Source organism: Lytechinus variegatus, chromosome 1 (genome assembly GCF_018143015.1).
Source record: "Lytechinus variegatus isolate NC3 chromosome 1, Lvar_3.0, whole genome shotgun sequence".
In the NCBI taxonomy this organism is placed as follows: Eukaryota; Metazoa; Echinodermata; class Echinoidea; order Temnopleuroida; family Toxopneustidae; genus Lytechinus; species Lytechinus variegatus.
In genome coordinates, this window is record NC_054740.1 from 40082217 (window position 1) to 40107915 (window position 25699).

At 36.6% G+C, this 25699-nt stretch overlaps 2 protein-coding genes across 2 annotated transcripts; one reads left to right on the forward strand and one right to left on the reverse strand.

The window, feature by feature from the left end:
* Positions 1-1510: 1510 nt before the first annotated feature.
* Positions 1511-7815, reverse strand: LOC121413929 (cytochrome c oxidase assembly factor 5-like). The gene is made up of 4 exons (XM_041606940.1): positions 7721-7815; positions 3536-3692; positions 2418-2516; positions 1511-1970 (listed from the first exon to the last, which is right to left on the reverse strand). Exons 2-4 carry the CDS (start codon positions 3638-3640, stop codon positions 1929-1931), a joined length of 246 nt encoding a protein of 81 aa, XP_041462874.1. The 5' UTR covers positions 3641-3692; positions 7721-7815; the 3' UTR covers positions 1511-1928.
* Positions 7816-8034: 219 nt separating this feature from the next.
* On the forward strand, positions 8035-19143 carry LOC121413934 (protein unc-50 homolog). Its single transcript, XM_041606953.1, has 8 exons — positions 8035-8196; positions 11606-11885; positions 12730-12755; positions 13350-13415; positions 14679-14799; positions 16421-16557; positions 17127-17228; positions 18559-19143. The coding sequence occupies exons 2-8, from the start codon at positions 11674-11676 to the stop codon at positions 18696-18698; spliced, it is 804 nt and encodes a 267-aa protein (XP_041462887.1). The 5' UTR covers positions 8035-8196; positions 11606-11673; the 3' UTR covers positions 18699-19143.
* Positions 19144-25699: the final 6556 nt, after the last annotated feature.

Sequence of the window (25699 nt, forward strand, 5' to 3'; positions counted from 1 at the left end):
TGATGTGTAGCAGCAAAGCACATTTCAGCCAGTAAGCCCGGCCCTACGCGTATTGCACCTGCATTTACTATGAGCGCATGCAATGATTTGAATCATATTTTTATAGTGACGTCACCTTTTCCTGACCCGTGCAACGGTACCTTCTGGATGGTATGGGTGCAACGGTACAAATGTTTGACATTCAGCCTCGCATTTGCTCGCGTACAAGAAGGAGTTGTACAACCTCAATCAACGTCTTAGTTTTTCCTACAAGAAATTGTCACCAATGTCCCATGTTAACAAAGAGGAAGCATACTGAACTGTCAAGGCAACAATGAATCATCATATGTAGACAACAGTTTGAACAAACATGCACTTTAGATGTTGGCTTTGCTAGCTTGCTATAGTTGTGGTTGATCGGATCGATCGCAACTCTTTGTAAGACGGAGCCCTGGGCTATGGCTGCTAGGCAGGGGCCCGTTGCAGAAAGAGTTGCAATCGATTGCAACTCTAAAAATCATGCGCAACTTGATTTTCAACCAATCAACAGCGCGCATTTGGGACTTGCGTTTGATTTTTTGACTTGCGTTTAAACGCAACTCTTTCTGCAACAGGCCCCAGGTGAGCCAAAAATTGTATTCATACAAAGCATGCTCAATTCAGGGCCCTCTCTAATACAAGTAAAATCAGGCATAAAAAAAGTGTCACAAAATTTGCTACAATATGCAAATTGTTTGATGTTCACCATACTATATGTTATCAGGTTCACAAAATTGATGTCTCTAGCTGATATAGAGAGTGAAATATACAAGATTATGCATACATGGAATTGCCTCTTCAATGTCATTATTTCTAGGTCAAACAAATGTCTGTCACGGTGGTCGAAAGACTCCTAAAAGATTTTACTTAGTCATCACACTCATTAATAACGACCAATTACTAATCACATTTTCTATTCTAGCATTTCCCCATGTTCCTTGTTTTTACTCTTGTCTAACCCTTTTTAAGCAGGTATAACTGTAATTCCGAAGCAAGTGCATAAATGAAATAACATAATTTTGATGTGTAAGAAAATGAGAGATGAATAAAAGTACTAAAAGTATTGAGATCAGGAGGGGGTGTTTCTTAAAAACGAATTATGTATGGCTTTACAAACAACTTGATTAAGGAAAGCATGGGACTCTTGCTTATCTAAAATCATAAGGACTTCACAAAAATGTTTGTAAATTATTGCAACTGACTTTAAGAAGCAACTGTTGACCCTTTCTTGTGCTGCATAATGGAATACCCAAAATTTCCATGTTGTAATACAAGTGAACCTTCTATAACTTACTGCTAATTATCTTTTGGACAAATTTAAACCAATACAGTCATCATCTGCATCTGTTTTTTTTTTCATCTTTTTGTCATATGTGAAACCCTGCATCTGTTATTCAGAACAAAAGGCTTCATGAAGCAACCATAGAAGATTAGATACTACATAACAATTACAAAAAAAAAGTTTCCCCCCTAGAATTCCAATAATTTTAGAAATCTTTGATAATTCTGCACTTTCCTTATTTAACATGTTAATCACCATTACCATCCTCCTCATCATCATCAACATCATCACTTTTGCCACATCATAATTTTGGTCATTGTCATCATCATTAGAGAGTTCTTTAGCTTTCCATGATGTGAGTAGTACAAATATAATGCACTTTAATTGGACATTCATTAGTAGACACACACCCTGGAAACCAACAAAGTTTGAAGGAGACTTGAATACTGATTCATCAACATCGATCTACAACTGATCACGACTTGCAGATGAATTCCTGCTGAGTTTGTTACATTACAGTCCTCAGACTCCTCACTGCCACATGACAAGTAAAAGTTCCACTGACGCAATGTTCTCTTTACCCACAAGACATCCAAGCTTGTCGTCAGTGCTTTTGAGAGCGATTGATTCAGCATCCTTTCCTTCCTCGAAATCTTGTCCTTGTGTCCAGCTATGATGTCGTCAAAGAAAGTGAACACAAAAAATAGAACATAAATTAAACCTTCACAAAGTGTAAATGGGGGGGGGGCACCACTGGAGGCAGGGGGTGACCATCCCCAATAATTTTTCCAAATAGTGAAAAAAAAAATTTTGATTAGGAGAAAATGGGAAGAAGAGTTTAAAATAAGAGGTATGGGGTATTTTCCTACGGTTGGATTAGAATAAAAACAAGAGTAAGTTAAGAGAGAAGAAGAGAAAAAATGAAAATATAGTAGCTTGAAAAAGAGAAGAATCTCAAAATGATTAGCATTCGATTAGTATTTAGAGAAAAGAGCATGAAAGCCTAACATACAGTTAAAAAATAGCTCTTAAAATTAGTAACTTTTTTTTGAAAGGATAGAGCAAGCATAAAAAACAAATAAAATACAATACAAAAATATAAGGAGCATATGCATACCAGTGATCTTTTGCATTCAAAAAAGGCAAACTGTAAAGCTCTACATTCACTATCAACTCTTGCTCCCTCCTTCAGGCATTCCTTCGGGCTCAGTTTGTCCTGCGTTGGAAAGAAAAGGAGAGAAAAACTTAAAACCTTTTCAAAATGATGAGGGAGGACAACAAACGGAGCGCAACATGAAATTCAAAATGAGGCGATTTTTCAACTTGGAAAACTCTTCGGTAACGAGTAATGCAACCCAAATTACAGCTTGAACTTTTGAGATTTCAATAGGCCGTTAATACTATGAAGGACAAGAAGCTGAACCAATGACGTTACATGACACTGCATCTGAGTGGATTGGTGCAATGTCAAATCATATAAACTTTCACTTAATGGCTTAATTTGCATTCCACCGGCTTCACTAGCAAAATATTCTGATTGATACTCATGTGTATGTAATATCCGGCCCAGCCAACCAACCAGTTGTTCAGTCTAGGGAATCCGGGGAATGTAATTCTTAGATGTCATTGAGGAAGGGGATAAAAATGCATGAGTGAATGAAAGGATGAAATAAAAGAAATTTAAAATTGTTCATAACATACTACATACATCATTTTAATCGCTAGGAAAAATGGCTGACAGCAGCACAGGACCTATAGTATTACTTTCACATACAGAGAATCAGTTTTTACATTTTTCTAACAGGATGATTCAACAAAGAATATGTTTTTAATATTAAAATGAACTTAAGAGAAGACATACGTTCTACATATCTAAGCACTTGCAGATATTTAATATTACCATGGTCATCGCATTCACTCAGTTATTCCTGCACAAAATGTATGCACATCCTCCACTCCCTGGGGAGTATAATACCTCGGTCACATTTCGCCAGCTACATATAGGTGGTTGGAATTAAAATAAAAGAAACGGCTGTTTTCGACTCGCCGTTCGGCCATCATAAGGGAAATATGACTAAGGTATTAGCACCTGGGTCGAGAGTGGCAAACTGAATTAACACCTTGCCTGGGAAGGCTAGGCCGCGGTGGGATTCGAACACACAATCCTCCAATTTCCAGAGAATCGGAACCACTTCATGTACACAACTACTCTTCCAGGACCAAGGATTTACTTACTTTCCTGACACAATCACTCTCCAGGAGACACGCCTTGAGGTCCTCTCTCAGTCCAGCACACGGTTTCCGCACCTCCCCATCAAGTTCTTCAAAATACTTAGGCATTGCTCTGAATAAATCCAAACGCCCATTAACATCTACCTTGGCAAATACTTGGCTGTAAAAGAAGAGTGGAATTTAGAAACACTAAATTTTGATGTGAGTTTATTATGACACAACTTCCTTGGCACAAGGGTCCGATTTAGAAGGAAAGCACAATAGCTAAAACAAGTCTACAATCAGTCAATCAAATCAAACGACTTCTGAAATGACCTTTTAAAACCTTACTCAGTGAATTCAATTTATTAACCATTACATCAATATCTAACAATTAACTTTTGAAAGTAACAATCTGAAGCTTTTTTTGCTATTTGTTGTTATTTTTTATAGTTTTATAGTTTATACCAGTTTCTTGACCACCAAATTACCTGACATGGGCTTATTTAGTTACCTGAGATAACATTCATCTAAAATCTTGCCAAATTTCAGAACCACCATGTTGTTTTATGGATTAGGCCCATATCACCCATGGGGGCATTACATGCTGCCGTATACAGGAAAATTGAAGGCACTGGTTTTTTTAAGTTATTGCATTTATTGGTGTCTATATTTTATCAAACAATCATGGGAATTCAATGAATCTAGTTTTAAAAATACCGACAAGCTGAATTAAGGCTGTGAAATGTATTAGCGCCACCGACAACCTTTCTTTTATTTCCATGAAGGAGACATGCGAAGCTACTTTCCAGGCCGATTTAAGCAATTTTGCTTTTTTAATGTGCGTTTTATAAAAAAAAATATTTTAACAAGTGGAATGCCTCTGGCGGTCTCATCTGCATCACGCGATTCAAAATAGCAGCAGTGCTGACTTTGAAAACAACTATTAAATAATTATTCACAAAAAACACCATTCATATAATGATACAATACTATGTTCATTGACATTTGACCTTGATCATTTGACCTAAACCTTGTCAGTGAAACTTGATTACCCCTACATCTACATTTTATACACTATATCTATGAACTTTGAAAGTTATGATGGTAATTCAACAAATACCCCCAACTTGGCCATGGTTAGTTGACCTTACATGACCTTTGACCTTGATCATGTGATGTGAAACTCAAGCAAGTTGTTCAGTAATATTTGATTAAACTTATGTCCAAGTTTAATGAACTAGGTCCATATATTTTCTAAGTTATGATGACATTTTAAAAACATAACCTCAGGTTAAGATTTTGATGTTGATTTCCCAACATGGTCTAAGTTCATTGACCCTAAATGACCTTTGACCTTGGTCATGTGACCTGAAACTCAGGCAGGATGTTCAGTAATACTTGATTAAAGGGGAAGTTCACCCTGACAAAAAGTTTATTGTAAAAATAGCAGAAAAAATAATGAAAAATATTGCCGAAGGTTTGAGAAAAATTCATCAACTAATTAAAAAGTTATTAGAATTTCAATTATTTGATTTGTGACGTCATATGCGAGCAGCATTCCTACATAGCGAATGGTAAAAAATCAATGAAATGTCATTTTCTCAGAAAATTGAAAATGGTTTTTACCATTACGCGAATCCTGTGTTTAAAAAATACCCCACCAGCTTATAACACAGGAACTCCATTGCCTTGCGTGTTGTGTCAATGGGAGATCAGGTGGGGTATTTGAAACCCCAATTTCAGATTTTGGGAGAGCTCTCGTTTAAACTGGGGTGGGGTTCATCTGACTGCTGATAATGCCTTGCATGTTAGTCAATGGGATCTCAAGTGGGGTATTGACACCCCAATTTCATTTTTTTGGGAAAGTTGCATTTCTCGCGTTTAAACTGGGGTGGGGTGACTGGTGCTGCTGATAAGAGCCGATAACACCGATGCCTGCCACCACAACAGGCTGATGAACAGCATGGAGTGGGATTGCAGCTGTCCTTGTTACGTAATAGTATAAACAAACTCTTCAGAGCTTCCTGGCTGACATTAATCTTGAAAGAATGAATTTGTATTCTATTTGTTTTAGGACATTAGCATATCTAAAAACGATTCGGAATTTAGATGAAGATCGACATGAAATTTTGAACGATGCAAAATGACCCACAATTGCCGAAATAACAATAAGTTTAAAAAAAATCACCCTCTCTCTCTCTTGCTCTCTCTCTCTCTCTGCCAGGCCTTATGAAGGTCACTTCTCCTTGGGGGAAGGTGGATTATCTGGGAGAGTGCGTGGTTGTTTACTTAAGGATAAACTTTCCTTGTTGATATCAGGGATGGGGGGGGGCGAGTGAAAGTAGCTTGGAATTTGAAATTGGGGTGTCAGATGAGATCCATTTTTAAACACAAATTTTCGTAATGCTGTACCTTTTGTATATCAATAGATCAATCATTTCACACCTGATCATGAATAGAAATCAAAATTAAGTCATCAGGAACCATACAAAATTTGAAATTCATGCATTTTATTACATAACACATGGGGCAGCTGCTCGTTTATGACGTCACAAATCCAAAACTTTGAACTCTAATAGTTCTCTTATTCTTTAACGGATTTTCCTCAAACCTTCACCAATATTTTTTACTATTTTTTCTGCTATTTTTACAACAAAGTTTTCTTCAGGGTGAACTTCCCCTTTAACCTTATGGCCAAGTTTCATGAACTAGGTCCATCTACTTTCTAAGTTATGCTGTCTTTTCAAAAACTTAACCTTCTGTTAATATTTGGTGTTGACGCCGCCGCGAGGCAGGTGAGACAAAATTGAAATGGAACACTTTTCACGAGAAAAAGCCCTGGCGAGTAGCGGAATGAGTTTCGGCTCACATTATTTGCGTTATGAAGCAATGTTAACCAACAAGTAAAAACTCCACTGCGTAGACACGTTCGTAGTGTGAGGTTAACCTCGCAATACGTGTGAGTAATGCCAGCCCAGGCCAAATAAAAACTGAGCTTATTTCATACTTCATACGCAATCTACACACAACCCGCAAAAACCCTCAACAACTTTTCTAGCTCTAACAACCCCTAGGAAGTGTCTGCATTCATTTCAACTGATAGTGATCTCCGACCTAACCGAGGAAGGATAGAGAGCCGAGCTCAATCCACTCAGTCAAGGGTTCATAACATGCCGCCGCACACAGGAAAATCAAGCCATAGATTGAAATTTGTGTGTTTTGGACACCAGAAGTGGAAATGTGGAATCGCAGCATGCACAACCCACTAGTTAGAAATCCACTGCCAAACGGGGTTCATGAATCATGGTGCGAAGTTAGTAACCTCGCGACTATTGGCAATACGTCGTGTGAGCATGGTGAGTGCTGGGCTCGATCTATTACTTTAAAGTCTTTATTAGATCTAGTAATAGGCCCTAGATTAACTCGAGTCTAACGTTAGAATGGATTCTGGCAATCCTGTATTTTAGGGGTCTAAATTATTTTGGGTTGCTAACTTCAGTTAGTATAGAATAATGGTATACCTAAAGCCGTCGGGGTGTCACGTGACCCAGGACTAGTCATGGCCGGGCCGGGGGGGGGTATGCAATGAAGATATAATGCCATGCAGCACACCTTGGTTTTAGGGTGTTTTATTATTTGGGGCATAATAGGGGGTATATGTGAGCACTTATGGGTGAAGGATGAAGAGTATAATGGTATTATCAAACCAATGGTAATCAGCGTTACTTGTCATGGCGGGGGGGTATAGAATGAAGAAATAATAAACTGCCTGCCATACCCGGCATGTACGTATGCACTACTGAACTACCGTTAACAGCGGTCGTGGAGCTGTTGCCTGAACCATGAACTGAAGTTAGCAACCTAATTTAGACCCCTAAAATACAGGATTGCCTGGATTCTTATCTTATTCTAAGGCCTCATAGTCGTAAAATATGCTCGAATCCCCCACCATAACACCCACGTGCAAGTCAAGTATACAAGTCTGGCTTGAGCCTGAGGTGAAATGAGATTTTTCTTTTAAAAAATGTCTGTTCTATCAACTAACATATTCATCAATATGTGGGACAATACTCAAATTTTTGAATGAAGACGTTTCCAGTCTGTTAAACTTGATTGATTATCGTATCAAACATATTAAATAGACCTCTTCATCCACACGCTGATAATCATATATTATTTCAAAAACTTAAGAGCTTTAATACTTACTACAGCCCGTAAAACACTCGAAATGTTGGGTAAATGTTGACAGTTATTGTAAAATTAGGGAATCAGAATCAGAATCAAGATTTTTAAATTTTATACAAAAAATGTTGGTACTGATCATACTGATTGAATGATTAAAAAATAATGTAATTAACAATTTATTTTAATCATATTTTATTTGATTAAAAAAATATGATTCATTATGATAAATTAAATAAGCAAAATGATTTTTGAGTAAACTCTGCCCTGATACTTGAGAGAGGCTGTATACATTTTGTACACAAAGTATAGGGTACCCCCTCGATCGCGTAAATTGTTCCACGTACGATCGCGAGACGCGAGAAACAGTCTAACTCTTGATGTTGAGCTCTGTCCTGAGGGGTTCTTAGCTGATCCGGATCGTATTGCCAAAAAGGCATTGGCCTTCGCAAGATAACGTCGTTAGTGTTATTGGGTTTACAAGTTATAGAAGTCAGGTGGTAAGATTAATAAGAAATTACCATTTTTAATTTTATCTCAGAATCAGATAAAATATTTTATCTCGGCTCCCTAAAAATTTAAAATCAGTGAGATAAAATACCCTTAAAATCTCTCCGAATTGGTATGTTATGAGAACAATTTTATCTTCATTTTATCTCTGTAAGACACACTACTTTTTAATCAATATCCAATTAGAAATGCGCTTTTATCATGTTTATCAGTAGGCCAGTAGGCCTAGACTGCTAAAGCCTTAGACTTAGTACTAGGCACACGGCCAATATTTGGACTCTGGAGACTGTCTCCCATGAGAGAGATTTTCTCCAATATCAGAGACTCTCATAAAGAATTTTAGTACCGGTATGTATCCAATTTCAGAGACAGTCTCTAGTTATGGAGACCAATTTTCTTTGTTTACATTTGCTTAAAAAGGATTACCTTGGCGGCAAATAAAAATGTGATAGGGGCCTAAGCAGATTCCTCATGAAATATTAGGGGGCCTACCCCTTTTCACCGTCCACCTTAAAAATTCACCGTCTACTTTTGTTTTTATAAGGATTTTTGTTGTCATCCACACACAAAACAAATGGGCTTCTGACCTCGGTGGGAAAAAAGTTTGGGTGGAAAAATCATACTTTTGTTGGTGTTGTTTCTTTTGTTCTTTTGCAAAGCAAGTTTCCAATATGGGAGATTGTCTCCCTTATTAGAGAGAGTCTCCCATATTTATTGGCCGTGTGCCTCTACTGTTTATAGCTCTCTCGTGTCACTCAACCAATTGAAATCCATTCCGTCAGGGGGTGTGGCGAAGGGGACAGATTGTGTCAATTTATTGTAGATGTAGTGTCTTTGAAATGGATATGAATCGCCTGCCTTTACTAGACAAAAAATTTGGGAAATGCAAGTAAACTCCTAGACCAAAAGCTTCGGTCTCCGTTATGTTGGTTGTTCAGCTGAACTCCGTTGGCTTGATCACCAAATACAGAGACCGAAGTTCTAGCGCGATCTGTACAGGGGACTCAATGGCCATATGTTTATGTCCTTAAAATCAGATAAAACGGGGACGTGAATTTGTGCGACAGCCGAGGTAAGTCACTGTTTTTGTTCCTTTTAACTTGATTTTTCTCCGTTTTTTGGCAATTAATGCCAAGAGGGAATATTAATTTGCATTTTGGTCGCATTAATTTTCAAAATTTTTATTCATTAAAGACAAAAATTGAAGAGCCCCGACGGGGAGATTTTGCATTGCAAGTCCCCTAATGGTGGCTGCACGATAGCGAGCCGTCTGTACGAGGAGAAATTAAAAAAAAAATTAAAAATGTTAAAAAACTCCTCGAAACAGACGGCTGCCAGCTGTCTAGTAAACTCCATAATCCGTCAACAAGAAGAGAAATCAGCGCTTTAATGTAGTACTTTAGGAATATTAGCAGAAATTTGATTCATATTGTTTTGCAAGTTTCGTAGCATAATGTTATTCTATTTTATTCTAAGAAATCTATTCTTAAATAGATACAAAACACTGTAATCAATAAAACACAATGTAAAAAGGGAAAAAACTGCAAGGGTTTAGAGGAGGGGGGGGCTGCAAAATGAAATTTACACTTAGTTAAGCAACTTTATTAGTGATATCCAGGGCCCCGTTGCAAAAGTTACTATGATATTGACTCTTCAATCCAGTGGCATGCTAACTGCCATGGTAATAACACTAATCAGCCAATCAGGATCAAGGATATCAGGGAAGTTACCATTGGCATTAGATGCAACGGGGCCCAGAAACTGAAAGTAGGTTGAGTTTCATTTTATATTTGAATGAACTATTGCATATTGTAGTATTGCTGTTAAGAGAATGCAATATTCTAAGCCCTGTCAAATGTATAATTAATATTAACAACTTTTGCTTTTGTACTTTTGGATAATGGAGTTTTGAGTGAGATTGGGTATCGTAAAAACATTAAATTAGAAGAGTGAGGAAAAGTTAGGGCAGGGGGCAATATTGCCCTTTTATTTTTAAACATAATTAGGGCAATTTGATAATTGCACAATAAAGAATAGGAAATCTCATAAACAGAACTTTCTTGTGGCCAAATATTCCTTTAAAAGGTCTCTGCATTAATTGCTATTCTTGATGGCTCCTTGCCACTTTTTTTACTATCAAAATTCACTCGTGACCTACAATGTATTTCATGTTAATCTCTAAAATTATCTATAACAAAACCTGCAAAATGAGATACTGTTGCCCTTTCATTTTTAGAATGTAGAAATAAGAAAGTTTCAGCTAAAATGATGCCTTGAGCAATGTGTTTTCTATGGAAGCTTAAAAGTGCCACCGAGATGTTGAGATAATTATCTCGGGAAGTCGACATCTTGATAGTAAAAGATAAGATGACGAGATCCCAGATCTCATCGTGTCGACATCTTTTAGAAGAGATGATGAGATGACAAGATCCCAGATCTCATCATGTTAACATCTTTTGGAAGAGATGATGAGATGACAAGATCCCGGATCTCATCATGTTGACATCTTTTAGAAGAGATGTTGAGATGACAAGATCACGGATCTCATCATGTCAACATCTTTTAGAAGAGATGATGAGATGACAATATCCCGGATCTCATCATGTCAACATCTTTTAGTAGAGATGATGAGATGACAAGATCCCGGATATCATCATGTTGACATCTTTTAGAAGAGATGATGAGATGACAAGATTCCGGATCTCGTCATGTCGACATCTTTTAGAAGAGATGATGAGATGACATGATCATGGATCGAAGATCTTGTCATCTGACCATTTCTTCAAAAAAGATGTCGACATGACGAGCTCCGAGATCTTGTCATCTCATCATCTCTTCTAAAAGATGACGACATGATGAGATCCGGGATCTTGTCATCTCATCATCTCTTCTAAAAGATGTTGACATGATGAGATCCGGGATCTTGTCATCTCAACATCTCTTCTAAAAGATGTCAACATGATGAGATCCGGGATCTTGTCATCTCATCATCTCTTCCAGAAGATGTTGACATGATGAGATCTGGGATCTTGTCATCTCATCATCTCTTCTAAAAGATGTTGACATGATGAGATCCGGGATCTTGTCATCTCATCATCTCTTCTAAAAGATGTCGACATGATGAGATCTGGGATCTCGTCATCTTATCTTTTACTATCAAGATGTCGACTTCCCGAGATAATTATCTCAACATCTCGGTGGCACTTTTAAGCTTCCATAGTTTTCATTTCTACAACTCCTACCTGTATAAAACCGTAGAAGCACTTCCAATCTTTCTGTACATGTTGTTCCTAGTTCCATATGACATTTGAATTAGAATGTTTACCAATACGAGTGTGAATTTGATTGAATGAAATGCCTCACTCATTGTTTCTCTTTCTCTCACACATGCTCATACAGGCGCACTCTTTTTTGTGTGACATTGCTGTAGAGGTCATTGGTCATTCAGTTCTGCGAGTGGATAGAAGATGCTTTCCAGTGTGATCACCACCCATTCCCCTCACTCATCCCCTCCGACCAGCCCAACGGGGATAGGGCCGACTTCACCCCGCAATGAGGCCCGCATGACCGCCCAGGCCAAACGCCACAAGTACTTGCGCCGCATCCTACGCTTCCGTCAGATGGACTTTGAGTTTGCCATGTGGCAGATGATCTATCTTCTGGTGGCTCCTCAGAAAGTGTAAGCTATTTTCTTTTGATTTTCAGACACTCTGTCAGGCTGGGAAATATTACACTGGGTCTCGGATGATTTCACTCCGGAAATGCTCAAAAGAGCCCTTGAAATAATAATTTTAAAAAAGAGCCCTAAAGAATCCACATTCACTTCAATTTTACAGCTTATTCAATGTTGCAGATTTAGGATATTTGTGAAAAGTAGCCCCAAAATTGACAATTCTTCTTTTTTTTACCTGCACTGTCAGGTACCATGCATACATGTATACATGACAAAAAAAATGACACACAGTGCTTGACTCAGCCATATTATATCTGCTTCCTGCAAAAAGGGACTTATGGTAATTTTCATTAATTTCTTTAATGCCCTTCTAGTTTTCTGATATTTTTAGTTTTACTTGAAATTTTGAAATGCCGGTATGCCTTTGCCTAATTGAATAGCCTACAAATTAATCTTTTAATATTTGGAAAAAAAATCATAAAAATTACACTAAGTCCCTTCTTGCAGAAAGCCGATGATTTTTAGTAAATTTAATCATATGTTAATGTTTTTTTTTTTTGCATCAGCATATATTTTTTATTGTGTTAGAGCAAGAATGGCATAGCATACAAAAAATTCCATTTCCAATTACTTGCATTTTACTTTTGGTCAAGAAAAGTCTTTGGAGTAATCTACATGTAACTTGAGCCTCGAACATAAGAAAAATAGACTTCAATGTACAGATCATAAACAAAAAAGAGAAGAGAGTAAAATTAGAAATCATGAAGATTTGAAAATTATTTTAATGTAGACTTCCAGTGTAATCTATAATTCTATTTCAAATCTTGTTTCTTTTTGTTTCATTCTATAGATACCGCAATTTTCAGTACAGAAAACGTAAGTATGTCTGGGTGATTTCCATAAACATCATGATAACTTTTCCATTATAGTAACTACCATGGGATTTCAACTGGTTATTGACCATGTTACCATGGTAATACCATTATGATTAAAATACAATGATGGTAAGTCGTGATACACAAAGGCTCTGGTTCAATTGAATTCTTGATTATTTTTCATGAATCGTTTCTACCAAAATACTGTCACCATGTACCAGTGCTGTTTGACTAGTACATTGGAAAATGACATCTTCGATTGCAAATAGATTGAAATTTGAGGTATAGTGTGCATGTCTTCAGCAGGTGCATTAGCGCAAAGAAATCATAATTTTTTTTTGTAATGGGAACTTGACTAGACAGACATCTCAAATGAAAATGCCAGTAAATTAGTCAAGAAGGAGAGTTCTGAACCAAGTTAATATGAGTTGTTTAAAGCAAAATGTTAGGCTGGAAAGAGGTAAACATGCAAGAGATTCTTGCCTTATTGTGCTTTGTAGTTTTCAGGTTTTTTTGGTTTAATCAGTCTCCCTTTTAGCTTTGGTTGGGTTTTCTGGGGAAATAAATCTAGATTTTTTTTCTTCTGTATTTTCAGAAACCAAGAACCAATTTGCTCGGGATGATCCAGCTTTCCTTGTCCTTCTGAGTGTCTGCCTATGTGGTAAGTCCTGTTTTTGTACTTTATTGATTGTGATCCTTAACCCACCAATGTCTGGTAAGGGGGAAGTTACACCTGGTGGGAGGTTTCAAAACCATTTTTGTAAAGTTATAGTGTACGCATGACTGGAATGGTTCCATGACATTTGCTGCAGCGAGAATTTCTCCGCTCTAAATTCCACACACTAACCGAATGACCAACTTCAACCCTGGGCTTTACACTATACCTTCCCTAAACCTAACATAAAACCCTATTGCAACCCTAACCCTAACCCCATATCTTAGGCAAAATTAATCCTGGAGCAATTGTCGCAGGTGCAAATGTTGTGTCACCGACTGGAACATGTTGTAATAAGTCAGTTACATGGGGATATTATTTAGAACAGGAAAGGGTAATAACTTACATTTTTATGAAACGCCAACTAGGATGTTTCAGTTAGTGTATGCCAACGTATGTATGACAAGCCATTCTCTCATTTAATCCTATTTATTGATATCAAACATTCCATCAAGAACTTCCCCTTGTGAGCAACACAAAATATCAATGAATCACATTCATTGCATCAAGAAATTGGCTTATCTTGATATAAAAGGCTGTTCTTGATGGAAAGAGATCAGATTAAATGATTTACATGTGTATAAAACAGCTTGCCATACGTAAGTCAGCATGCACTGGCTAAAACGTCTTGGTGTGACCGCTGATTTGTGTGATTTGATGGGGGCGAGTTTGCTCAGTCGGTGGAGCACCTGTTCCATCGGGGCCCCGTCTTACAAAGAGTTTTGATCCTATCGCAACTATGGAAAGCCAGCAAAGTCAACATCTATTATACATGTTTGTTCCACAAAAATTCTAGATATGAATGTATATTGTAAATTCATTGATTTCTTGACAATTTGGTGTGTCCTCCTTTGTTTACAAAGGACATTTTGCAAATTTCCCGTGAGCCCAGCTCACCCTCATCGGTATATTATAAAGAGAGACCCGCAGGTCAAGGTAATTCAGTTTGCTTTCCACCTGCTAGTCCAGGTGAAGCCAAGGTGTGGCAAAGAAAATGATAATTTGGGCAGGGCCTCTTTTCCGTCTGGCACATTTCAATATTTAAGCACAAAAATTGAAAGTAAAGAAGGGCCTGAAAAATTTTCATGGCCAATCGAAGGATCATCAAATTCATTAGGCCAATCAACGGGGCATCTACGGCCATGGCCTTTGTTGTAAGCCATGGGGTGATAAAACTTATAAAATTTCCTCATTTTCGTCGTTTTGCAGCTTCTTCGGTAGGATTTGCCTTTGTGTTGGATTTACATTTTGTTGGATTCCTCAAGTTTCTTCTCTGGGTAGTGTGTATTGACTGCATTGGTGTTGGACTCTGTATTGCGACGGCTCTCTGGTAAGCTTACCCACTCGGTTATCAGCAGGGTTGTATGGCCGGAGTGGGAAATACTGGCGGTACCTCGATCATTTTTTAGGAAACTCAGAAAAAGCTGGAAATGCATGGAAATACTACAAAATATTTTTCTTAAATATTTTCAGGTATTCCCCAGGTGCTTGTCAAGCATATTCTATCATTTCTCTGTACATCCCTGCATAGTTCTTCTGAGCATTTACAAGTTTTTCCCAGTATGTCCTACCTGAATTTCCCATAAAATTGCCAACCCTTGTTACATGTAGGAATGTTGCTACCTAAAGGAAAGATGGTGGGCTATCAGGGGCGAATCCAACATTCGCCAATAGGGGGGCCCCAGAATTTTTTTTCAGCAATATTTTCCCTGTTCGGCTGCTCGAAGATGATTTTTGTTTGTTCCTTTGAAGAGGTAGTCCTAATAGTCACTTCTTTATAGCTTTATTCTTATAAATCAACATAAACATAATAGTATCATAATATTATTCATAATTTTAATACACGTTTAAATGCCGACATGCACATGATATATAATGTACAATCTTATTGGTTGGTGTGCTGTAGAGTGCATCCTCATGAGCACAATTAGACAAATGCAGTGATGCCTTTCATACCACACACAACTAGGAATTAAAGTGCGATTGTAAGTCGCACTTAAATCTTTGTGAAACATCCCCCCCCCACCCCGGGCCGAGAAAATAATATTGGGTAAGAGGTGAATGGTGTATGGTTAGATGGAAATTTGCTGGGAATAGAGGGGAAAGTTAAGGGTTTGGTAAGAAAGGAAGGTAAATTGCCAATTCGTCTATTGCCAACTCGTCCACTTACCACATGGTCTGCCTTCATGTAGTCTAATGCCATTCCGTCCATCAATATTCGTCTAACAATCATTTGGTCCATCACCACTTTGTCTACTCACCAATTCATCTATTACCATTTCGTCTAATAACCAGTTGGTCTAGTCCCCATTTTCTTTTCTTCATTTTTCATAATTAACACGTTTAATTAGACTGCAGGGTGTGGACTAAATGGTTATTTGACCAACTAGTTATTATTTGGATGGCATTAGACTATAAAATGAGAGTAGACAATGTGGTGAGTGGACGAACTGATGATAGCCCAAATGATAGAAGACGGGTTGGCAATTGGGCGAATTGGCATTAGACAAATTGGAAATAAACGAAAAGGAAGAGGTCATAGAAGGATGTTATAAGAAGGGAAGGATTGAATAAATGATAGAACTTATGGCCAATATATTGTTCATCTAAAAAATTGGTCCAAGCATAGGTCTGGGAACGATTTTTACAGTGGGGGTGCTGAAATCTCTCCTCATATGGTCCAAGGATGTTCTATGGAGTGACAATGATCTTTAGATTTAGTGCCCATGAGGTTGAAATATCCTGTTCTTGTGATAACTTAAAACCATTCGAGGCATCGAATTCAAACTTTGCTCATGACATGTAGGCATATTGGAGGTATAATCTGCTTAGAATCAAGGGTCATGGGGTCAAAGGTTGCAATTATCATTATATTTCTGAAAATCAAATTCTTTTTTAAGTGGTTTCATCGATAATGTGCTGTTTCTGATTTGTTTTTCTTTGCGTTCTAGGTTCATAACAAACAGATATCTTTTGATATCACATCGTGGTCAAGATGTTGAATGGGGCTATGCTTTTGATGTTCATCTCAATGCTTTCTTTCCTATTCTCATCATTCTTCATGTGTTTCAGCTCATTCTTTACATGCGTAAGTTTGACATAAGGAATTCTACATATATTTCTTCAACAGCTGTAGTAAGATACTATATAGAAAAATGGGTGATATTTCATTTCCTGTTGAATAATTCATATGCAACAGTTGTTGGTTCCAAGATTGCAATGGATAGACAGCATGCAATCATTCTTTTAATAGAGACTATGTATTATGTACTAAACAAAGATGCCACTTTTAAGGTTTAAGTCTGAACTCAGGCCAAGTAACTTTTTCAGGCCATAGAAAGCCCAATAGTTGTGTAAAAAACGATTCGTTCCACATGGTTTTCAGGATTTCATATCAACTTTGAGTGGCTTCCGTCAATAAAGCTAGTCTGCTATTCTAAGAGACAGTCACATTATATGTTTTTTCTCCCAACCAACATCTTGCAAAGTGCCTCCCCCATATTTTCATTCTGCCTCTTTCTTTTTTTCTTCTTTATTTATACCCTTATTTATTTTGGATGTGTATATTTATCATCTTGCAGTTATATGTTATATGTTTTCATGAAAAAAATGGATCAATGAAATTAATGAACAAATTGAATTTTTCTTGCTTTTCAGCAATTATTAATAGAGATTCTTTCCTTTCAACATTCTTTGGTGACACACTGTGGGTGATTGCGATTGGATACTATATCTACATTACTTTTCTTGGTTACAGTGGTGAGTTATGTCCATATTGGCTAAATATGAAAAGAAAACTTTGGATTTGTAGAGCGTTGTGGCCCAGTGGATTAGTCTCCGGACTTTGAAACAGGGGGTTGTGGGTTCGAGTCCCAGCCATGGCGTAATTTCCTTCAGCAAGAAATTTATCCACATTGTGGTGCACTCAACCCAGGTGAGGTGAATGGGTACCTGGCAGGAATTTATTCCTTGAAATGCGTGTGCGCTGTAATCATAGTAATTACGGCAGCCAAGCTACAGCTGGGGTAATGATATCCAAGTCCTTTGGAAGCGCATAGAGACATTATTCATAATTGTGATATGCGCTTTACAAGAACTGTTTATTATTATCATTGATTTATACAAAGTTCTAATACCTCATATACAACAGTCTTGAGATAGAATTGTAGCAACGACCATTTCTAATGCATGTTGACTTTAATATATGTAAATAAACAAACATATACCTCGTATTTCAGAGGATACATTAATCAATTGGTGAATGATTGATTAAGAGCAAAAAAGGAATTGCATACAGTAATACCCCGATTCGCTGAATTTGTTAGCCTAAATAGAGAAGGGATATTGAAGAAATTGAAAATAAATCTTCCAACATTATTGTCATTGATTTATCATTGCATTTGAAACAAAGATCAGCAACTTTAATCTGCCCCTTCTGTTAAATGATAGAAATCTGAGGAAATTTTGAGCTTGGTTACCCACACAGCCCTTCATCATATAGACACCATTAGTTTTCCTGATATTACTGACTGATCATTATAAATCTCACATCCTGATCTTCCCAGACTGAAATTGACCTTAATTAATGCATGCATTATATTCCATGTTTACAGTTTCATGTACATTATTGTAAGTTAAGACATTTTTGTAACACTTCTTAATTAAAAGATTTAAAGCCAAGTTTGAGTTCAGGTATAGAAATCTATAAATTTGATAGGAAATAGTTGGAAGCAATCTTAAAGTCTTCCTCATATGCCAGGATGCTTATTTAGAACAACAAAGTTTCATAAAAATAATTTACGTTTGCTTGAAGTTATATACATTTCATTACCTTGTGCACTTTCTGGTGTAGCTAACATAGGAAGCAACATGTGGGACTGCACTATATGCAGATGGGCATTTTCAATTATTTTTCTGATCTTCATTTGCTCAATGCTCTATAATTGTGCAATTTCCTGAAAAATCATTTAGCAGATATCATTTATTCATTTTTGTCTAAATGTTAATGAAGTTTCTGTGAACATTTTGTTTTCTGTTGCTACAAGAGTCCCAGAGTTTATCTGTAATTGTATCTTTAATTTCCTTGCAGCGTTGCCATTTCTCAAGAGGACTGTTGTGCTCCTGTACCCCCCGTGTGTCACACTATTCTGCCTCTACATCCTCTCTGTTACTCTCAACTGGAACATCAGTCGGACAGTCATGCACTTTTACAGATACCGCGTCAAGTAAATCCCTTGAAACTGAAGCGAAAAGAAAGACAGAGACTTCAAATAAATTATATACCACACTTGTATAGTGCATAATCGTATGAGCCGACATCTGTGTGCACTTGGTCAGAACGGTTGGTACATTCTTCTGTCACAGTTACCCTGTGTTTTTGGTACGCTTTCACTTGGGGGCTACAACCTTCATCCGGGCACCGTCTTACAAAGAGTTGTGATTGATCTGATCAACCACAACTATGGAAAGCCAGCAACGTCAACATGAAATACATGTTTGTTCAAACCGTTTTCTAGGTGTAATGTGTATCCATACATTCAGCCATCAGTATCTTAATATATCAGCATGCTTCCTCTTTATTTGGAAAGGACAGTTTGCGAATTTCCTGTAGAAAAAAATTATGACAATGATGGATTTCCATATAGTTGATATTGATTGGATCAATCACAACTCTTTGAAAAGACGGGTTTCTGGGCCCTGTCTTAAAAAGAGTTGCGATTGATCCGATCAATCACAACTATGGATGGCCAGCAATGTCAGTAACTATTATGCTTGTTTGTTCAAAATATTTTGTAACCATGATGAATATTCATGCATTCATTTTTTTTCTTGAAAATTCACTGTGCTTCTCTTTGCTCATAAAGGACATTGTTCTAATTTTCTGTAGAAAAATTATGACAATAATGGATTTCCATAGAGTTACAATTGATTGAATCAATCACAGCTCTTTGTAAGACAGAGCCTAGATCTTTGTTGTAGATGTCATAGTTGTTGATGTGACAGAGACAGGTTAACTTTCATGATTGTGAAACGTTTGATGGGTGGTCCTTTTCAGGGCCAACATACATGTATGCCCATGAAAGAATACATGGTGTATTGTAGAACCACTACACTCTTAACGTCGTGTGGTCCAGTGGTTAGAGCATTGGACTCATAATCGCAAGGTTGTGAGTTTGAATCCCAACTCTGCCATTGTCTCCACTTTGATAAAAAGCCCAAGAGTGATATCTGTCGTCTATTACGTCAGCCACGATGACTGATTAACCTAGACGTAAAATGTTTTCAAGGTAATTAGTTATATACCAGCTTGGCGTTTACCAGCAACACTGCGGTCCTGCTGATTTCCTACGGGAGTTACCACAAACAGAAACAGTTTAATGATGCCATCACACAAATTTAATGAGCCTTTTTGAGTGACTGTTGGTACGGTTCACCCAGCTTTAGCTCGAGCATGTAGCACTTCGTACCTTCAAGAAATAAATCATACTGGGCCACAAGGTTTCCAAATCCCTTTGATCGATTGCTGCACCATGTTGATCAATATCTTTCCGAAGGAGCTTATCTTTGTGGAGTGGGATCCCGTCAGAACCTCGCTACTTCATCATATGCTTTCTAAACGAGGAGTGAACATTTCATGGAACCTGTAATCCGTTGTCTCATGGCGATCTTTGTGAGATGGGGAATCAGTAGGGTATACAAATAGCGAATAGGCATGAGTGCGATGGTGCGAGATTTCGCATGAGGTGAAAGAAAAATGCTCTATTCAATGAGGCGTTAGCTGAGTTTGTTTTTTTACTTGTATGTTTTATTACATCATGAAATCATAATCAAGGTAAAATTACAATATTTACAACTTATCAAAGCAGATCAGAGTTATTGTAACAAAAAGCAAAAAATAAAGTTTAACCAAAAAAAAAGGGCAAATACACTTGAATAGAGCAACTCTTTCACTCGCACCATTGCTTAAATAAGAATATTCGCTATTTGTGTTGTACAACGCCTCGGAGTTTAGTGAAAATATGAAAAAAAAAAAAAAGTTTTTCCCTGCAGAAAATCTATGAAAAGGGAGCAACAAATTGAAAGCGAGAAGCAAAGTCCCACAAGCGCAAATGACCTTGGGCAGCATTGCGCGTTTAGGCAGCAGGCTTATGCGCGTATTGTACCTTCATTTTACTGAGCACAATGAATTATTATTTGTCACCTAAAGCTGTGCAGCTGTACATTTTGGATGGTATGTCCTATGTGCAGCGGTACGGATGTGCAACATTCAGCCTTACATTTGCTCGTGTACAACAAGCTAAGAAAGCGTTGGTACAATAGAACACAGCAGTCCCCGCCATTTATACATATGCCTACAACAGAAATCACAGTGTACCATGCAGCCTCTACACTTAAAGGTCATATTGGAAACAAAAGCGTACTGTCATACATATATGTATCATATATGTAATACATGTATGCTGAATATAGGGCTGCTGCTTAAGATTGTATCTACCTTAAGGCGACCGCACACCTTACAATTGGTCTGCTACTCGATTTCAGAATAAAATGTAGTAGAATTTGATGCTTATATTGAGACTTGGAATATTTTAATGTGTAATGTAAATCATTGTATGAGTACATTTGTTCAAATCTGTGACTAGTCTATCATCCCTCTTTTTAGAATAAAAGCGAATTTAATATCTAGTCGTAATGACGTCATAGCAGTCGTACGATTGGCTACGATTTGAAACTAGTTTGGCCTTTACTCAAAATTAAGGATTGCAATCTTTCAAAATGGTTATATTAGTATTCTTTCAATTTATTTTAACCTCAAATAAAATGATATATTCCATTCACACTTTCAGAAAATGAGCAAAATGCGATTTGGTACAAAATCGGATCGCGAACAGTCGTAAGGTGTGCGGTGGCCTTTATATGCACCAATCATCCGTGGAAGTCAAGATCAATTTGGACCAAATATAGAACTTCACTGTTTGAATTTCACTATCACTTTTCAGTGATAAAGACTAGGAACAAAGGATTTATTTGACAATTTTTTTTGTGGTTGATGATTCAACTTACTCAAAATTGACAGCTGTAGGCAGAAAAAATGTAACTAGTTTGGCTTTTAATAAAAGTATTAAATTTCTAAATGTATATATACTGAGGGTATATTGCATTATTTAGCATTTGTATAAAGAAAATAATTGTGCATACTGAAATTGTTTGATAGAGGATTCCTTTTCAATATTTATTGTAGTTCAGAGACTTTGATTTGCTGAAAAATCATGCCGGGCCTGATAGTTGTTTAACTAACTTGATGGTGCATAATTAATAGTGTTATCATTTTCACTTTGAATATAGAAATATATCTGAAAATAATTAAATCATCAAAACGGTCTGTTTTGTGTAAAATTTGTTAACTACTATCAAGAAAAATTGTGATAAAGATGGTAGCCTACCAAAATTTATTAGGCTGTTTTCTGGTTGTTGCCATACGTCAGGGCTCGACATTAGCAGTGGCCCGGGGCAACCAAATATGAGAGTCGGGCCACCAAAATTTTGTAAAAGCCAACACTTGGTGGCCCGGTTGGGCTACCAAAGTTTTGATAAATGTAATGTTTTCTATTGTTTTAGGGCCACCAAAAATATGAAATTGATGATTTTGGTAGATTGTTTGGGCCACCAAGAAAAAAAGTTAGTGTGGAGCCTTGCATACGTGATAAAATCCTTTTTAATGACACCATATATTTCAATGATAATCAGATTTCAAGAATGAGAATTTGAAATGATAATATTGATTGAAATTAATTTTTAGGTATACCACATATATTCTTCTCCTGAGAACCAGATCATCCTCGTGAACACTTGTGGGAAATATGAGATTACTTTTGGGATATATTTGTAGTACCCCCCTCAAGGCAAGTCAATAGTATTATTTCCTGATTAATGAGCACATCATACAAGTATCTGTATTATTGAGAAATTAGGAGGAAATGGTTCTCCATCTGAATACGGTACAAAGAAACATTTGAAAGACTATTAATTTTGATTTAAATTGCCTGGAAGGCAGTTCCTTCTCTTAACAAGTATTTTTTTTATTGTATGGTATGAGTAACATTGTGAAAGATGCACACTTAAATGGTTCAGTGTAATACATCTTAATTAAAGGTTGAAAAACGTGATTTTTTTTTATTAAATCCCTTGTAAACAATATTGAAATTTTAAGAATAAAATGTAAGTTGTCTAAATCTCAAACAATATAGCTGCCTTGTATTATTTTTGTTTTTTATGACTGGAACTAGATCCTGCTTTATGAACCTTGAAATTGTATATTATTATTATGATCCTTGATAAGTTATGTTTAAACATTTCTCTCATTGAAGATTTTTTTTCTTCTTTTCTTTATTTAGCTGGCACTCATCCATTCAAATTCGGTACACATATGTTAATTTCAGGCAAGGAATGTTTTCAATTGATTTGAAAGACGTTTGATGAAACAATGTTCAGGGCCTGTTTCATAAAGAGTTAAAGGGGAAGTTCACCCTGACAAAAAGTTTATTGTAAAAATAATAGAAAAAATAATGAAGAATACTGCTGAAGTTTTGAGAAAAAATCATCAAAAAATTGAAAAGTTATTAGAATTTCAATTACTTGATTTGTGACGTCATATGCGAGCCGCATTCCTACAAAGCAAATGGTAAAAAAATCAATGAAATGTAATTTTCTCACAAAATTGAAAATGGTTTTCACTGTACTTTTTGTATATCAATAGACGACTCATTTAACACCCGATCATGAATAGAAAACAAAATTAAGTCATCAGGAACCATGCAAAATTTGAAATTCATGCATTTTATATTACATAACATATGAGGCAGCTGCTCGTTTATGACGTCACAAATACAGAAATTTGAACTCCAATAACTTTCTTAATCTTTAAAAGATTTTCCTCAAACCTTCACCAATATTTTTGTATTATTTTTTCTGCTATTTTTTCAACAAAGTTTTCTTCAGGGTGAACTTCCCCTTTAAGATTATTGTAAATTTGCTATTATTGCAACTACCATGGTGACATGACTAAAAAGCCAATCACAAATCCAGGTTTCCATGGTAGTTTCTATGATGGCAAATTTACATTAATTGTATCTGTTTATGAAATTGGCTCAAAAGTGAGGTGTGTTGTGGAGAAGTTTCTAGACATATTTTATTCTGTTTATTTATTCATTTATTTACTCATTTATTTATTTATTCAGTTATTTATTTTTGTATATTCATTTATTTTTCTATCTATTCATTCCTTTATGAATTCATTGATTTATTCATTCATTTATTTATTTGTTTAGCTATTTATTCATTTATTTATTTTCAGCTCGTGGGTTGGATGGCCCTCTTCAGCCACAGGCTATTCCAGTAAACAAAATATACAAACATACTATACTAAAAACATAGATCAACAAAAAATATTGCATTAAAATAAAAATAAAAAAGGTACCTACAACTTGTTTAACGAAAAATAAATAAAATGACTGGGAAAAAAAAAACTAATGGGAAATGATGGTAGATAATTGAGAGAAGTGCAAAGTGGCTTGAGTAGATGAAAAAGAAAGAGGGAGATGAGAGAGAGGAAAAGAGAGTCGAGGAAAGGTAGAGAGAATAAAAAGATAGAAGGAGAGAGGGGTGAAGGGAAAGATGAGGAGGGGTTGAAGAGAGAGAGGAAAGGGAAAGGGGAGAAGAAAGGAAAAGAGTATGAAAAAGAAAAATAATACAAGGGGTGTGGAGAGAAGTAAAACGATACAGTGAAGAGTCTAGAAGAAAAAGGTGACGGAAATAAAATTAAGGGGGAAAAGAAATGTATTTCGGAGGGGGGGGGGGGGGCAGAGATCAGGAAGAGAGAAATCTGAAGGTAAAAGCAAAAGAGCCACAGGACAGGTTTAAGAACAAGAACAGTGTAAAACAATACATATGTTTATATATATATGTGTATACATTCGCATTTCTACAGTATGGGGCCGCGGAATGGTTTACAAGGGGGGGGGGGCTGACCATGCAAAAAATCACAATCGTGTGGTCATTTCCCCCCTTTTTTTCTTGGTTTGGGAAAAAAGGGGGGCTGAAGCCCCCGTCCCCTGCTTCCACGGCCCCTGAGAATGTTTTGTATATAGGCATATATATATATATATATATATATATATTTATATAAGAAGTCACTGAATAGGAGGCAAGTAAATTAATGAAAACAAATCGGACACAGGGAATTTGGGAATTCATTGTTCCAACACAAAATAATAACTTTGTCGACTTTTCCAAAAATAATACTTTGAATTATATTTTTCTTTCATGAAAATATCTAGCAATATGTTATAATTATATCAATATTGTATTTTGATCACCACCACAAGGATGTAAAGAGGCAGTAAAACAAATTATAAACAACGGCAGTATATTCTTGATATTTCTATGATGAATTGCAAGAGCTATCCCTTTTATACACTTGTCACAATTTCCTCACCAATTGCCAAATTATTGAGAGGGGAGGTGCCGTGGCCGAGTGGTCTAAGGCGCCTGGCTATATACAAAGAAAGTCCGGGGTTCAATCCCGGCCACGGCACCTATATCCGTGAGCAACGCATTCAATGTACAATGCTCTTTTACTTTCAAATAAATGGAAATGCTATGTGCATTATTGGTAACTTGGTGTGCACTTAAAAAAAAAAAAAAAAATTATTGAGATTTTCATAAAAATTATGCATGAAATAGTGATGTAATTTTTTTAAAAATAATATTTGAATTTGAAAATTCTTCTCAAATTTTACCCCCGATTTTGCCATCCATATTTTCTCCATTTTTTGTTTTCATTCGCATAAATAATTTTTTATTCATTTTGAAGAATAATGTCTGCATGCACTGACTATTTCTGTTTCTGATAATTCCCCAGGGGATGAAGACTATTAGAAATCATTCTTATGTTTGGTTGATCTAATGCTCGGTGGTCCCTATATAACCACTAGCGTACCTAACGGGGGGGGGGGGGGGTGCAGGGGTCGGCCCCGCTCCCCCTTGACAAGTCACAACTGATCCAGGGGACGTGCCCCCCCTTTGAGAAGCCAAATGAGTTTGTAACGTGTGAATGAAATGAAAACACAAACGTGTGCCCCCTCTTTTGAACCTGAAGACCTTTTTTTTTTGCTTGTCAATTTTTTTATGGTAAGAATTTTTTTTTGAAGACCTTTTTTTTTGGGGGGGGT